This window comes from Marmota flaviventris, chromosome 4 (assembly GCF_047511675.1).
Source record: "Marmota flaviventris isolate mMarFla1 chromosome 4, mMarFla1.hap1, whole genome shotgun sequence".
NCBI classification, from domain to species: domain Eukaryota; kingdom Metazoa; phylum Chordata; class Mammalia; order Rodentia; family Sciuridae; genus Marmota; species Marmota flaviventris.
In genome coordinates, this window is record NC_092501.1 from 5908280 (window position 1) to 5924353 (window position 16074).

Consider the following 16074-nt stretch of genomic DNA (forward strand, 5'->3'; position numbering starts at 1 on the left):
CCTCTGCATGGCAGTGGCTAGGATAGCACAGAGAGCCCCCCGGGGGCCAGTGACTAACTTCAAGAGGAGTCACCATGATTGTCTAGCCTTGGGGCTGGGGGAAAGAGGCAGGGGACTTGATGAAGGGTGCGGTTAAGGGAAAAAATAGGGAAGGAGCCAAATAGGACTGTCAAGTTCTGGGCCAGGATCAGCAGGGAGAAAATGAAACAGAAGGTCCTCGGAGTCAGACAGACACAGCCTCCGGTCCCAGGTATTTTGCTTGTGCGCGTGACTCCGAGGCTCATTTGATTCTATAAGGGTAATGAGCTCTTGGGGTCTGGGGCAGAGCAGCTGCAGGGCAGATGCTCTCTCGGGGTGATTTTCTGTGGGCTCAAAGCCATTTTCTATATCATAAGACTAAGAGGTCTTTGAGGACAGGAACTGCCCTGCCCTTAGTATTTGGGCATGTTTGTTCAACGTTTGGCCTGGGATAAAGCAAGCTGAAAAATCACTTGTGAGAATGGCTTGGGAACACCATGGGAAAGGAACACTGGCAAGTTTAGATCAAGGGAGGCAGCTCTGTACTTACCCTATTGATGGGTGTCTGTAAGCTCGAGGCAACGGGCGGGGTCCGGCTGTGCCAGGAGCTGGTGGAGATGAGCATTTCAATGCTTGGTAACTGCTAAAAATTAAAGCTGCATTAGGTGCCAAACCAGAGCTTACTGTAGGAGAAAGGACAATCGGTCCTAGCCCCAGAACTTGTAAGTTTTTTCTGAGTTCATTCAGGGTGTTAATGGGAGAAAGGAGTCCAGATAAAAGTGCCCACCAGGATGCAGAATTGAGAGAACTCAGAATCACAGAAGACTGAAATCTAGGAAGTGGACTGAAATAACCAAGGCAAAGAAGGAGCCCTGTGGACCACAGAAAGGCTGGGCAGCAGAGGGGATGGAGGGCCAGCCACAACCGTGTCTAGTAGCTAGCGTCCCCAAAGCTGCCCAGGACTTTTCCTTCATGGTGAAGCAGAAGCACTCCAGGACTCCCCCGGTGACAAAGACCCCACCACCTGCTGTAAACCAGCCCTCGGGCTCCTTTGGCCTCCCTTAGCTTCACACAGAGCCTTCTTGGAGCTCTGCGTCCTCCCTTGGCTGCCTCCATTTAAGAGAAATCAAAAAGTTGGAGTGGATCCAAAGGAGAGCAGCAAATGTGAGTAATGGGACCCCAGAGGCACGTTCAAGAAATCGGGGTTGATTTGCCTAAAACAGTAAACATGAAGCAGGAACTGGATTCAAGTACATGAAGAGAGGCCCATGTCCAGTTATTTTCTAATTTCAATAGCACCGAATAATAGGCAGGTGGCCAACAAGCCACCCGAGAGATGAGGTAAAGGGGCTGCCTCCCGTGAGCACTTCTTGAATGGACTTCCCTGCAGCTATTGTAAAGTAGGTCCTGCCCCTTTCCCAGGAGGAAGCCAGCTGGAGCCCAGATATGGAAACTGGCTTGTCCCCAGGGAGCCTTCAAGTCCTCCCCTGCCCAGTTCCCCCAGCCTCGGGAGTCCATGTAGTCTTTCTGAAAAAGGGAAACCCAGTGGGGGACGCCCTGGCCTCCTCTGGAGGGTCTCCCTACTGGAGAGCAAGTGGAACTTTCCATCACAGTTTCTCATCGCTGCATTCAAGACACAGCCCTCAGCGAAGCCTGCAGCTTCTTCAGCAGCTGGTAAGAAGATGGCTTGCAGCTTCCAGAACTGGCGGTTCAGATGAGATCACTGCGTGACTGGCTGAGCATGCAGTGAAGATGCTCAGAGAATCTGTGCCACTTCCTGCCTGATGTGGTTTTGCTTTGGGGCCGGAGGCTCCTGCCATGCTGGGTTTACTGTCATCCTGCCATCACTGAGAGTCCGCCCCCACTCACCCATCCATCCTCACAGAAGGAGCAGAGAGCCAAGATGGCACCAAGCACGTGTCTGCCCCCTCCTGCCCCAACGCACCACATGTAAGGACTGCGCCACTGCTTGTAGATTAGGGTACCGTGTTATGGTTTGGATGTGAGGTGTCCCCCAAAAGCTCACGTGGGAGACAGTGTGAGAAAGTTCAGAGGAGAAATGATTGGGTTTGTGAATCCCCGATGGGATTAACTGAGTGGTAACTGAAGTGGCGGGGTGTGGCGGCAGGAGGTGGGCTTTGGGGACTTGGTTTTGGGGTATATATTTTGTCTCTGGTGAGTGGAGATCTCTCTCTCTGCTTCTTGACATCATGTGAGCTTCCTCCCTCTTCCACACTCTTCTGCCATGATGTTCTGCCTCACTTGGAGCCCTGAGGAATGGAGCTGGCCTTCTATGGACTTAGACCTCCGAAACCGGGAGCCCTCGAATAAACTTTTCCTCCTCTACAGTTGTTTTGGTTGGGTCTTTAAGTCACAGTGGTGAAAAAGCTGACTAAAACAGCTCGTGAGAGGGGACGCAGCGCTGTTGGTAATTACAGCAGGACAAAATTGGAACCCACCGCCTCCTTATTTAAAACCCAAGCTCAAAACTCAAAAACAGGAAGGGAGGTGCCCTTGGTATGGAGGTGATCAGGATCCGGGAAGCTGGAGGGACACAGCGTGGAGAGTGTTTGCTTTATTGAAATGTGCATTAGTGTTGCTGTGTAACAGCCCCCGCCACACACACATTATCGCCTCAAAACGACATTTGTGATCTCATGATGTTGCTGGGGGTGGGCAGCTGGAAGCGGCTTAGCCGGATAGTTCTACCTCAGGGGCCCTCAGGAGTTGCCGTGGGGTACCCAGAGCTGCCTGTCTGAAATGTGACCTCCAAAGGAAAAGTCACCTCCCCGATGACTTGCTGCCATGGCACCTGCAGGAGAAGGGTCTCTCACTCAGTCTCTCATGGGCTGCTGGAGCATGGGATGATGGCTGGCTTCCCCCAGAGTGAGGGACCTGAGTAAAGGGGGAAAGCCCTTCATGGGTCAGACTGAGAACTCACAGTGTCACCCTGGGGCTGTGTCACTCGGCCCAGCCCTCACTGAACTTATGTTGGTTTTTGACATTCCATTGGCCTTTCTCTGAGTACTGACTTTGCACTCCTTTCTCCCAAGCAAGAGCAGGAGAGACCACCGTGTGCAGCCAGGAGGGACATCTCAGCCACTGGGGTTCCTCCTAGGTGCTCAGTCGCTGCAGATGGGGGATAGGTACTGAGTTCCCATCACAGTGTATGGAGGTGGGGAAGCTGAGGGTCGACTGGCAGGTGACACATTGCATACAGAGGGGCTCATCTTCCTCACCCCACCCCTTCTGACCCAGAGCATCCACGATCGTGTTCCCTGCCCCAGCTGGCTTGCTTCAGCATATAGACCGGCTGCTACTTTCTTAGGTTCTGACTCTGTGTGATAATGAACCTGGTGGGTTGGTTCTGCCCAGGAGACTTATAGGGGGACAGATTTCTAGAAGTGAAAGCTCAAGTTCTTGAAGTGAGATCCATGAAAGAAAAGCAGACTCTGTGTTCTTATGGGCGGATGGGAGCAGGACTTTCAGTCTCCTCAAGAGATGGAAATAAAAAGATTTCCAAGAATCTTAATCACGGGGCGACTGTGTTTGTTTACTTTTGCAACAAGCCTTGGGAACTGTGCTTGGAGAGATAAAAGCTGTTCTGGAAGCTTGCGTCTCGAGTTCCATCATGAGGCTGAGCTGTGAGGAAGCTGACCATCACTCACTACCCCATCATGAGTGGCTGCCCGTCAAATCCTGGGGTAGGAAATTTTGCCTCCATTTTTCATCTTCTTGTACTCAAAGAGGATGAAGCTAACTGTAAGCCTGAGTAAGAAATAAGTGGTGCCCTGTTCATTGTGAGTGCCCAGGCTACTAGACAAAAATAGCACACAGGAAACAGTATTGCAAAGGTCAATTCTTCTAGAAAGGAAGGGACAACAAGCCATCTATCTGAAATTTTAATGAGCAGATCCTGGCCTCTGACCCTACACCATTACCTAACAATCCAGTATTGAATGTAATGTCGGCTTCCATTTCCTATGAATGAGGAGGCAGAATTCCCTTCCAAAGGCAGACCATCTGCCGGATGGACACAAGCTTTGCTCTTTGCCTTAGCTGGCTGCTGTTGACATGCATGAAGTCTTTATGGATAGGGTGTCAGCCCAGGCTCCTTGCTTCACAGAGAGGGCAGATTAGAGGGGTGATAAGCCAGGGTTTGCAGCTAGGATTTTCTTTTTCTACAATGGCTATTTTGTTTCAGTTGAAAAGTAAGGACAGTCTTAGGGCACATTTAACCTTTTAGAGAAAGCTTTGCAACTTCTGGATTAAAAAAAAACAAAAAAACTTTTACTGTGAAGAGCAACAGCTGAATATTTAAGAGCAAAAATAAATGGACCATTAGGAGAGAAAATAAGGCCCAAGGCACAGCACACATCAGGGCCATTGTGAAAGGGCACTTCCGTAGTCACAGTGAGTCAACAGGCCAACAGCTGTGCTCTTCCTAAAGCAGTTCTGCCATGAACCACAAAGGAAACAATTTTTAATTTTCTTACTCATTGATTCTGAAGTTCTATGAAGTCAGTAGTAACAGAATCACCTAAACATATCCTTCAAAATCAGAACTAACACCCCCCCCCCCCCATCGCCCCCCAAAGGCTGGGGATTGGAAACCTTAGCAAACAGCCCAGGACCAGGTAGTTGAGAAAGCTGTGCATTAGCTCCTTCTGTGCTCACCACCCCAGGAGGTTTGCATGTTAATGTCACTTACCAGATGCCAAAACTAAAGGGTGGAACTCAGGGTTATAGACACAGGCTGTACCTCCAACAGATCTGAGGCTGGGCTCTGACCTACTTCTTCCCTATGTGGTAGAAAAGCTTCTTGACTCTGTATGCTACACTCTCTCATCTGGATATTTGGACATGGGATTGAAATAATGCAATGAAGCACCTCAGCATAGTACTCAGGGTCATACAAAGCATATAATAAATACCATAGTAGTTAAGGAACAGCCTTATTATTATTAAGCAACCAGCTCACACTGTCTGATAATGCTGATTTATTGTCTTATTATGAGACAGAAAAATTTGAAGACAAGAGGCCTTTCTTTTTAGCTTGGCTTCCTAAGTCCTTACATGGCATTGCTCATTCTGATTGAATGAATGGGTGAAACAAAGAAGGACATGCAAAGCTGGTTAGTAGCAGGGCTGGATTTCAGCTGAGGCCTTTACTCCAGGCCTGAGACTGAGTTCTGGGAAGGGGCCCATGAGCCAGTACTTCTGACTTTTTTCCCCACACCTTTAAAAAGCTCTACATCTGATTAGAGGGGGTTGATTTGCTGTTTGGGAACACTGCAAACACCTGGAGGTGTGGGGGTTGGGGGGGAGACAGTGAGAAGGGACCAAGCACAGTAGAGGGTGGCAGGAGTCTTTGGGAGGTCTCAGGACCAGGGTGGATTCCCTGGGTGGATCTGGCCCTGGCAGCAGTAGAATCACCTGTGGTTTTGAAAACTGTCTGGGATTTGCCCATCTGCGGAAATTTTAAGTTCATTGGTCTGGACTTGGGTGGCAGAAGTCCCCAGGGTTGGGAACCACAGTAGCACCATAAGGTGGGTGCCCACCATTCTTAATATACCCAGCCAATTTTGTCCTTGTGGCTTCTCTGCTGGTCACATGGTCATGTGACAACATGCCTGTGACAGAGCTAACACCCAGGGTCAGGAGGCTGTCTAGCCCAACACTAGAATTAGAAGGCAAGGTGTCCATTCCTGCGGTGGGGGTGGTGTTTCTCCCAACCCCTGTGCTACCAGGTACCATGGCCTGAGAGCCTCATTCTGAAGACAAAGGAGGGCGCCCTGAATCTCTACTTTTAGCAGCCAACCTAAATACTTAAGGTCAGGGAAGTTTGGGGAACAGTCGCAGTTTACCCTTCTCCGAATCCAGGCCATAGAAAGGAAACGTGGGTCAAAGACCAACGTGGAATTTGAAGCAATACATGAAAAGCGCCATGCCCAGGTGCCTCGTGCCTGCGAGTCCCAGAGGGGTGAGATGCCTGTTTGTGGACTTAGGGCCACGGCGCCAGCCCAGGCTGTGGATCGCCATTCAGACCCGCTACTCTTGTCCCGCCGGTTCTCGGCGAGCCGGCAGCGAGCGGCCGAGTCATCATTTCCAGGCTCAGCCTGGAAAGCTGGACCGTGCCGCCGCGTGTGCTCTTGGCAGCCGGGCGCCCGGGGCCCCGCGGCCACATCATCCCGGGGCGGGGATGTGTGCGCTCCGGCCCGAGCCGCCACCGAGCCACGTCTGTGCCGCCGGCTCGCGCGGTCCGGGAGGCGCCCTGCACCAGCCACCCCTGGGGTGGGCGAGCCGCGGCGCTGGGCGGGACCCTGGCGGGCGCGGCCCCCGCAGCGGTCTCTAGGACCCGCGGGACGCCGGCGGCGGGAGGGGTCGCGGGGGAGACGATAATTTGTTCCGTGGTGATGAGAACGGTGACTGTTGGCCGTGGATCCATTTCACAGGCCTGCCTTCTCTCACTAACGATCTTCCTCGTCCCCGGGCCAACTCGGACAGTTTGCTCATTTATTGCAACGGTCAAGGCTGGCTCGTGCCAGAGCAGCGCGCGCGCGCACGCACACTCGGGGAAACTTTTTTAAAAAAATGAAAAGCTAGACTCGCTCCTCTCCGCGCGGGCGCTGCGCGAGGGGGTCGGAGCTGACTCGCTGCAGCAGGAAATCCCTCCGGCCGCGACGCCCGGCCCCGGCTCGCCGCCCGCGTGGGATGGTGCAGTGCTGGCCGCCGGGCCCCGAGAGCTGCTGCACAGAAGGCTGGCGACCATGGCAGCGCGCCCGCTGCTCGCGTCCCCCGCCCGCGCCCTCCTGCTCGCCCTGGCCGCGCTTCTGCTCGCGCCCCGCGCAGCCCGAGGTAAGTCACCGAGCCCAGGAGGCTGCCTGCCACCCCGCCCGGGGCACCGCGCGCTGCTTGGGTTTTGGGGCTTGCAGAGTGCCCGGGCTACCCCGAGAGGCGGAGCACTGGGGCGCATCTGAGGAGCCCCGGGCTCGCGTGCCCAGAGCCGCGAGGCGATCCCCTCCCAGGTGCCAATTCCCAGGGGAAAGGTGGGGACACTTGGCTCGCGGCCCTGAAGCAGCCAGCAGCGCCTGGCTCGGATGGCACAAGCTCTGGGCTACTTCCCCGTCCCCTCCCTTCTTGGGTGACATTTGCTCTAACGTCTCAATATCTTGACAGTTACACGTGTCGCCCCGAATGATGCTCGTGGGGCTATCTTACTGAACCTGTCCCGTGGTGAGCCCCCCACCCCAACTTCTGGGTCAACCTTCTCAGAGGAGGTTTTCTTTCCACTCCCTGCCTCCCCACCGATGCACTTGGGGGACGGGCAGTAGCCACGCAGGTGAACCAGACCCTCCTCCGCAGCGGTGCCTGCTGGGATTCCCCGTGGTCTCCCTACTTTTCTTTTCTTTTAATTGACTCTCTTACCTACTACATCCCTCCTGGCCCTTTTCAGCTCACTTCCTAGCTGTAGGCAGCGGCCAAACTTCAGCCAAATTCATCTGTCTATCCACAGATTCTTTACCATAGTATTCGCTTACATCAACGTCGTGTAAACCGATCCTCATTTCAGAGTTAAATCAAAGTGCATATATTATAGCTGTTTTACAGACTTGGATTTTCTCGAGTTGAATCCCCTTAAAATCGGACACCTGTGGATCTTGTTTGCATAATGAGGACTCGCTCAGCAGGTGCCTTTTTAAAAATTCGTGAGCTTCCTCTGGTCCCCGCTTCCGTCGCCTTCTTTCTGCCGCTAGAGGCGCTGTCAGCCCACCAAAGAATGATTTGCCTAGGCCTCAAACTCCACATTTCTATGATTCTATATAACAGGCATTTATTTTTCAACAATTGGCCTCAATCACGAACCGTTACCACTTTATGGTACGTTTTATTTCGCAATTGCCACTGCTACCCTCCGCCCGCACCATGCCTACTGTAATGTGGCTAAAACACGGTTCTTGTTAAAATCCACACAGCAATAAAGACCAAATTGGGAATTAGTGATCAAATAAAAGGATTGTACAAGGGAAGAAGGAATGAGAAAGCCCAGAAAGAACACAGCTGACTCTTGAGGAACCCCATGACCTGCAAACGAAAATAACAGTAGTCAAAAGTGTCTTGAAAGTCTTACAAATTGGTCCTTTTGAAATGTTTATTGTAAAGGAACTTACAAAAAAAAATAGAAACAGTCCCAAAGTGTGCATAAGGTGGTCTTTAATTTGGAACATGCTCCATTCACAAAAACAGAAGTCTGCTGATCATAGGTGTTTGTTAGAGGAAAATGTCTATTAAATCAAGTGAACCATAGGAAATTATTTCATAGGATTGGGCTTTTATCATTTTATGACTACAACTTTGGTGGAGAGAGTTTTCCTTAGAATAGATGTGACCCCAGACGGAAACCATGCATTGCTTCTTTACCCTTGGATTCTCAGTACCAAGTGTTAATCAGTGCCTTCCAATCAAGTCATTGAGGTTGTTTAGAAACACAAAATGAACATTTCTTCATGATGGCAAAAGGAATGAAAACTCGTTGAAGGCAGAGCACATTCTGGGTCCTCCTCCAGCCTTGTCCATTATCCTGAGTTCCGCACAGTTGCCCTCTTGGTACCTTCTGTGACAAATAAATCCTATCAGGTCCAAAAACAGAACTCTGGACTCCAAACCCTCCTGCCAAGGGCTTCCCCTTCCAAGTCTTCCCAGTTCAGTAGTAATGTCCTTCTCCTTCTCCAGAGGCCTGGCTCGGACGGCACAAGCTCTGGACTACTTCCCCTTCACTTAGGAAGTCACCCTGAGTCTCCCCTTCCTCATCCTAAGCAATCAAACTCCAGCATATATTCCCATCTGTCCACATCCTTCCAACTAAAATGTGCTTTCCCCAATCCAGGCTGCTTTAAAAATTCCTTCTGTAGGAAACTCTTATCTCTATGGTAGCAACCTACTCACTGGCAACTGACTTTTCCTCTTCTCCTGACATGGTGTGTTCAATGCCATAGCTAAAGTCACTATTTTCAATCATGATTTAGATCATGTTAGTCTCCTGTTTAAAATTCATCAATGGTTTTCTCTCACCCTTGGGAAAGAAAATCAAAACCTCTATATGACTTCCTGTTTCGCTTTCTAATCTTATTCTCCACTCTGCTTACTCTACCACAGACACCTCAATATTTCTTTCCAACTTCTCAATATAGTGTTGCCATAATTTTTAAAAATTCAACGTTTTCACCATGAAGACTTTGCAAATATCTTTCACAGTGGAGCCAGGCAGTGTCCTATAACTCTTATCCCTTTTGCAACTTTTTTGCTCTCACTAGGGTTAATAGTTGCCTCTCTTTTTTTTGTATGTTTGTTTGTTTTACTTTCATTTTGTTTTCTGTGTACCAAACTGTGATACTATGACATAATAAATAATAAATATTTGGACTCTGTCCTGGCACATAGCTCCTCAGAACCTCTGGAGTGATAAGTGTCTTTTGTATGTTAATAAGATGACTAGTGGCTTCCGGAAGGGGTGGATTCCAAGTAGCTTCAGGATATTGGGGCTGACCAGTAGAAATACCAGTGAAAGAGAGTTGGGTCTTTCAGCCTTACCTCAACGTCCAGTGATCATTAATGGCCAATGATGTAATCAATCATCCCTATGTCATGAAATCTCCATTGCAACCCATAATGATGGGGTTTGAGAGTTTCCAGATTGCTGAACATGTGAAGGCCACCTGGAGGGAATGGGAGTTTTACATCCTTCCTTTGTCCTATGTATTTTCCAACAAGGGTTCATGTACATCCTTTATTGTAGCCTTCATTAATATAATAAACCAGCAAATATAATACATGTTTCCTTGAGTTCTGTGAACTATCCCAGAAAATTAATCATGAGACCCCTATTTATAGCAATTTCTTGTTTTCCCTAGAGTTAATAGTTGCCTTTTCTTTTCGAATGTTTGTTTGCTACTTATATCCAGTTGATTAGAAGTAGAGGTGATAACCTAAGACTATGATTAGCATCTGAAGTGCTAATCATAAGTTAAGATCCTTTGAAGATATCTCTGGGTAGATAGTGTCAGAACTGAGTTAAAGTTTAGGACACCCAGTTAATGTTCACTGAGGAACTGGTTATTAATGGGAAGAAATCCCTACATATTTCGGTGATCAGAGGTGAAGCCTTCTGTATTGAGATTGAGAACAGGAAAAACACTTTGGTTTTTGTTTTTTCTTGTCACACAACCTCTGCTTTATCTCCAACTTTTCTGGAAATACTATAATATACTACAATGCTCCTTTCAGTACGAGCAAACACACCAGATGAACTACTAATCATTTATTTTTTACTTGGTATCATCTTTCCTGGACTCCTTTACCCTCCTCCCCTTCCAACATGAACAGGCTACATTGTAGGTATACATTTCAGCTGTTGTTTCATGACTTAGTATCAAGATGCTGGAAATTCTTCTCTCTCCCTTCCCATGTTGGATCCCCCATTTTTTGAGCACCATAACTTTTTCTTAAGTTGTTCCTTATTTTCTTCCAGTAACTTCCTAAGGAAGAGCGTTTGGGAGATAACAGAGCCAGTCAATTTTATTTTTATCAGGAAAATCATATCATAAGCCTTTTGGCAGATTTTCTCATGATCTCATTGGCCAGTCTATGACGAGGCCATCTTTTGCTGCATAGGATGGTAGAAAAGTAATATTTTTTGCTATACACATTTTGTGATTCAAACAAAACAGCATTCTGTGAGTAAGGAAAAGATAGGAACATATATGTGTTACACCATGCATGCATATGTGTGTATACATATTATGTACATGTATGTGTATATATGTACAAATACATATGTACAGTTTCCAGTCATTCCATCCTTGTTTGCTAGTTTGATTGGGTATAAAATACCAAGGTGAAAACCATATCTCCTCAGTATTTTATAAAGTATTTCTTTGTTGTCTTTATGGCCATTACTGCTTGAAAAATTAATGACATTCTGATTGTTAATCCTTTAAATGTTGTATTTTCTTTTTCTAGAAGCTTTATCTTCCCTTTGTCACTGTGGTTTTTACATTTCACGATGATGTATGTTAGTGAAATTCTTACCAGTAATGTGTTGGGAACTCAGTCACCTATTTCAGCTTGAAAATTCATGTTGTAGAATTCTAGTATACTTTCTTGTATTATTTCTTCATTCTCCTGAAAATATTCTTCAATTTTCTAATCTATTTTTCATTTTGCATTTTTGTTCTATTGTCTGGCATAGTTGTTTAGCTATATTTTCCAACCCTTCTATTTAATTTAATTTTTTTGTTCTTTTAAAATTTTTGCTACCATATATTTAATTTCTAAGTGATGTTTTTGCTAACTGAGTGTATTTTTTATGTTCACTATTAGTTATGAGATTCTTTCCCCCATTTGTCATAATCTCTGACTTTCCCCAAATGCAACTTTTGGCTCTCTTCTAATATTTAATAAAGGATGCTGATGAGCTACTGGAGGTGCCGGTGCTTCCACAGATGGATTTATTGACTGGTAGGCCTTTATCTTGTCAGGAAACCTCCAATGCCCCTGATTTCCACCCCCAGCCCCCGCCCCCACCCCTTAGGCTGGTGAGTTTGTCTAAAAAGTCCTTTGGCCTCTGGCTAGAGAGAGGTACGCCTGGCTGTAGGCTTGTGAGCTGAGCAGGGGAACAGGGTAAAGATGATGTCATCTCATAATGCTTTGTTGTTGTTGTTTGTTTTCACTTAATCCTTTTGCTTTAGTTTGGCACTTACTGACATTCCTCTGTGTCTGAGAGTCCGTAAGCTCAAACTTCTCTGCTTATGGCATACCTATCTGTGCAGAAGGAGGGCAGGCCCCTGGAGGAGCTGGCTTTGCAAGGGACCTAGGGCTGTGACCTCTCCTCGGCTGCTCTTTTAGCCCCACCTGTACTGGCCCGTAGCGGTGTCCAGGGGCCCTCTTCCTGAGCCTTTCTAGGGTTTTCGTCCCTCTCTCCTCTCCTCTCCTCTCTCGAGTAGTAGTCGGTTCCAGCCTTTTCTTCTCTACTCTTCTGTCTCTTTCCATCTCTCAAAGCCTGGCTGCTTCCTCTTCCCTGATGTTATCTTCTCCCCAGGTCTTGGCTGTTGTCATGATGAGTATTCCTTTGTTGTAGGATTTCAGGTGGTGACAGATAAACACCTGTGAATCTGCCATGCCCAGCAGAAGCCGGCCCACATTCTTATTACTATGCTCCGCAGATAGAAACCGCTTCCTCCTCTCCCTTGTCCTTTGGCTCTTTCTATTCCTTCCTTGTGGAAACAAAAATTAAATCCACTTTTAAATGTTTTGAAGCTTTCTTTCCAACATCTTTAAAAACTCCAAGTCAACATATACCTAATTAGATAAGTGTTGCAGCTGTGGAAACTGTAAAAAAAAAAAATAAATAAATAAAGAAGGATGCTACATCATTTAAAGAAATGAAGCACGTTTCTTCCTGATGTACATGATGCTGTGATGAACTCATTACTTTGGCAGAAAACCCCATGTTTTTGTACAGAGTGTGTTCCTGGAGCCTTTTAAAGCTACATTGTTCTGCAATACTGTGATTCACAAGGCAGGTGTGAGCAGCAGTTTCAGGTTCTCTGTACCCACTGGCCAGCCCTGTTGCCTTGTGGTGGATGCCCACTGGGAGCAGTGTTGGTCAGCACTATATCTCCAGGCCTCAGGGGTCAAGGAGGGAAATCAACGTCATCTAGACAGAATGTTTCAGAAGACAGTTTCTGTGCATTTTATTAACCCTAAAGTTGTCATATCAGCCTGTGGTCGCCTACAAGGACATTGATGGAATGCACTGGTGCCAGGCACTGTATTGGTGCTGTGCTCGTCTCACACGATCCTGGTGCAAGAATCCTGCCACTTTCCCTGTACTGCCCTCAGCTCCCGAAGAGGACTCCATCTGCAGCATGGCGGATGTGAGGGCATCTCTAAGGCCGTGGTGAACATTCTGTAAGATGCATTCTCTCTTTGGCATCACAATAACGCCTGTGGCAACGAGGTGGAGAATTAGTTGGGTTTCAGAGCGAATGACACTGCAGCTCAAATGAACTCTGTTTTCCAGTTGAAATGTGTGCTTCAGATATTGCCTGTGACAGGCTGGCCTTTCCATCTCGGACTTTCTGCAGGTCACTTTTCCTCCGTTTTCTTGTGCTTTGCTCGATGCCTGGTTACCTTGCCTTCTGTTGACAGATGAGGTGGAGAAGCCAAAGATTCCAGCCTCATATTGATATTTTTTATCCTGTAAGCTCTTAGGTCATCGCAGGGCTACGTTAAGAGCTTAGCTTACTCAGGACTGTTTAAAACCATCGGGCAGCTTCATCAGGCAACTGCGGGAAGCTCTGGCCTCCCCTTTTGGTTCAGATGATCCATTCTTGGAACGCCCATGTCCCTGCACATTCCTTCCCCCCAGCAGGGCATGGTGAGCACTGACCCACACTTTAACCAAATGTTTCCTTGTTTTGTGTTTGTAATTAAAGCCAGGATAGGATTCGAGCCTTTGTCTTGGGATCTCTGCTCACTTGAATCTGAGAGTGATCTGAGAACCAGGTCCTGCTTGTTTGTTTTCATTTGTTTATTATTTTTTTTTTCCTCATTAAACTTTGTTATAGTGGGCCTTAACATTCTGTGACAGATTTTTGGTCAAGTTGTTTCCATAAAAGAGCACTGATTTTAAAAACAAATAGCTTAAAATGTCCATGCAAACACACACACACACACACACAAATACACAAATGATTCACAAAACATCCTCCTTTTCTTCTGAAGGTATCGTGATGCTTCGTTGCCACTAACCTGTCCTTTAGTAGCAATTCACATGACCACTGAGATGTGGCTCCGAGTGGTTGGTTATTACTAAGGTTAAGACAGGGTGACAGGGTTAGATTTGGTATTTGTTTAGCTTTCTGGGCAGAATGGATGACCTCACCAGCTCCAACAGCCTTCTTGTCATACTTTGATGTCATGGTGGTGACTGTCTGTCTCACGGACAGCAGAAGGACAGAGGGGGAGAGTGAGCAGAGCTCTCTGCACTGTAGTTGCCATCAATGACAGGGGGCCTCCCGGGTTTAAGACTCTCAGGTTGTGTTCCAGCTTCTTTCCAGAGTGGTACCAGCCTTTCCCCTCAGCTCAGCAATCTTGCAAGCAGTGTGAGCTGTGTGGTGCGGGGGCACGGCCGGTGCTGACGGGCTTGACGGTTCAGGATAATCAACTGAGCGGTGAAGCCAGCTGAGTCCACTGGTGCCCTGTTTTTCTGTCACCTACACTGTTGCCATAGTGACCATCTGACAAACACATCCTTGACACTGAAGTCCACACTCTCCCCAGGAAGAGCTTTGCTTAAATCTTCATGGTGCATTTCAAGACTTTACCTTAGTTGTGACATTGACTGGAGCAAAGGTGACCACCATGCTGGGCTGAGAATGGCAGTCTCCATTTGGCCCACTGGGACAGTGCCACTCAGATCAATGTCACAGACGTCCTGTGGGGCAGACACAGAGGCTTGCCCCTTGGACGAGTGGTGGTAGGGTGTAATCTAAGGGTTCCAAAATGTGGATCAACTGGCACTGCCCTCTTCATGTGACTTTCTCTCCCTTGAACCAAGGCCTATGAGCCCTGGACAACAGCAGGTTGTCACCATTCCAACCAGAAAGGGACATGAGTGCTGCCAGGGTTCTAGCCACTCTTAACGTGGGTGCTCATTTCCTTAGTGATCTCCTCATGTTCCTTCTGGCTGGAGGGTGGCTCAATGGAATCCGATTTGTTACTGTCAACAGTTAGTTGTCTCACACCCAGTGTGAAGGCCGGGAGGCATGCTGGTGGGCTGCCCGTTCCTGCAGAAACCAGTACCAATTCACCAGCACCGACAGCAAGTCAGCACAGCGGTCAGCCTGGGGTGAGCCCGGAATCACGATTTTGATCAAGTCTCTGCATCCCGGCACATCAGTGGTAGTCACAGGGTACTCCCGCTCCTGTGTCCCAGGGGGATGGATGGCAGTGGTGACGCCGCGCTCACGCCAGCTTTCAGAATCGGAGACTGAGGCACTCGTCAGGGGCTTCTCCCGGCTCAGCAGCCGCCGCCGCCTCAGATTTTTTCCGTGGTTCTTTTTTTGGATCCTACTGTAGATCAGATGGCCAGTTCCGTGGACTGGGCCTGATCTATGGGTCCAGTGACACTGATGTTGAAGACTCTTCCTTTCCCACGTTGCTTTAGCAGTGTCCTTGTGCCACCTGTGATCTGGTGGCAAGGTTTTGTCAAAGAGCTTCCTTTGGTGTTGATCCCGGTGTTTGTCGTGTTCTTGGGAACCTGCGTTGGCTTAGTCTGGGTTGTACCTGCAAGTGCTCCTGCTCTCTGGCTTGTGGAATAGGCGCACTTCTGAAATGGAGCCTGCCAAGTAAGTTTTCTAAATTAAAATCCCTTTTTTTTTTTTCAGCCAATTTCAGTATAATTTGACGTATGACCATGAAGATGATGAATGGAAAAGGATTTGGGCCTCATTGTTCATTCTTTCATAAAATATAGAAAATTGAAAAAATTGAAAAAAAAAAAACATGTACAATAAGTTATACACTTATATTCTTGCCAACTAGATTTTATTATGTGCAGGATTTTTAAAATTTAATGAGGTAAAATGTTGAAGATCTGTTGAGGCCCCTCCCCTCCCCTGGCCCATCCTCTTCTCTCTCTCTCTCTCTTTCTCTCTCTCTCTCACACACACACACACACACACACACACACACACACACACTCTAATCAATATCTGATATTGGTTTTGGATTTAAATGTTAGTCATATGACCCCCTACTGTATTGACAAAATTCTACAACTGGTTTTTTCTTTAATCAATATATATTTCTTTCTTTCTTTTTTAAATTTGTTCTAATTACCAAAAAAAATCAACATTTTAAAAAATAGATTCTTTATTTGTAGAAAGACACAATACCTTTATTTATCTTTACTTGATGCTGAGGATCGGACCCAGTGCCTCACCCATGCTAGGCAAGCGCTCTACCATGAGCCACAACCCAGCTCCAGATCAG

General features: G+C 47.6%; 1 protein-coding gene across 1 annotated transcript in view; it reads left to right on the forward strand.

Annotated features, from left to right (window-relative positions):
• The first annotated feature begins 6788 nt into the window (after positions 1-6788).
• The window catches only part of Adam12 (ADAM metallopeptidase domain 12), a 309534-nt gene continuing 300248 nt past the window's right edge, over positions 6789-16074 (forward strand). Inside the window, exon 1 of the mRNA XM_027930183.2 lies at positions 6789-6876. Coding sequence (XP_027785984.2) covers positions 6789-6876 — 88 coding nt within the window. The remainder of the gene's footprint in view (positions 6877-16074) is intronic.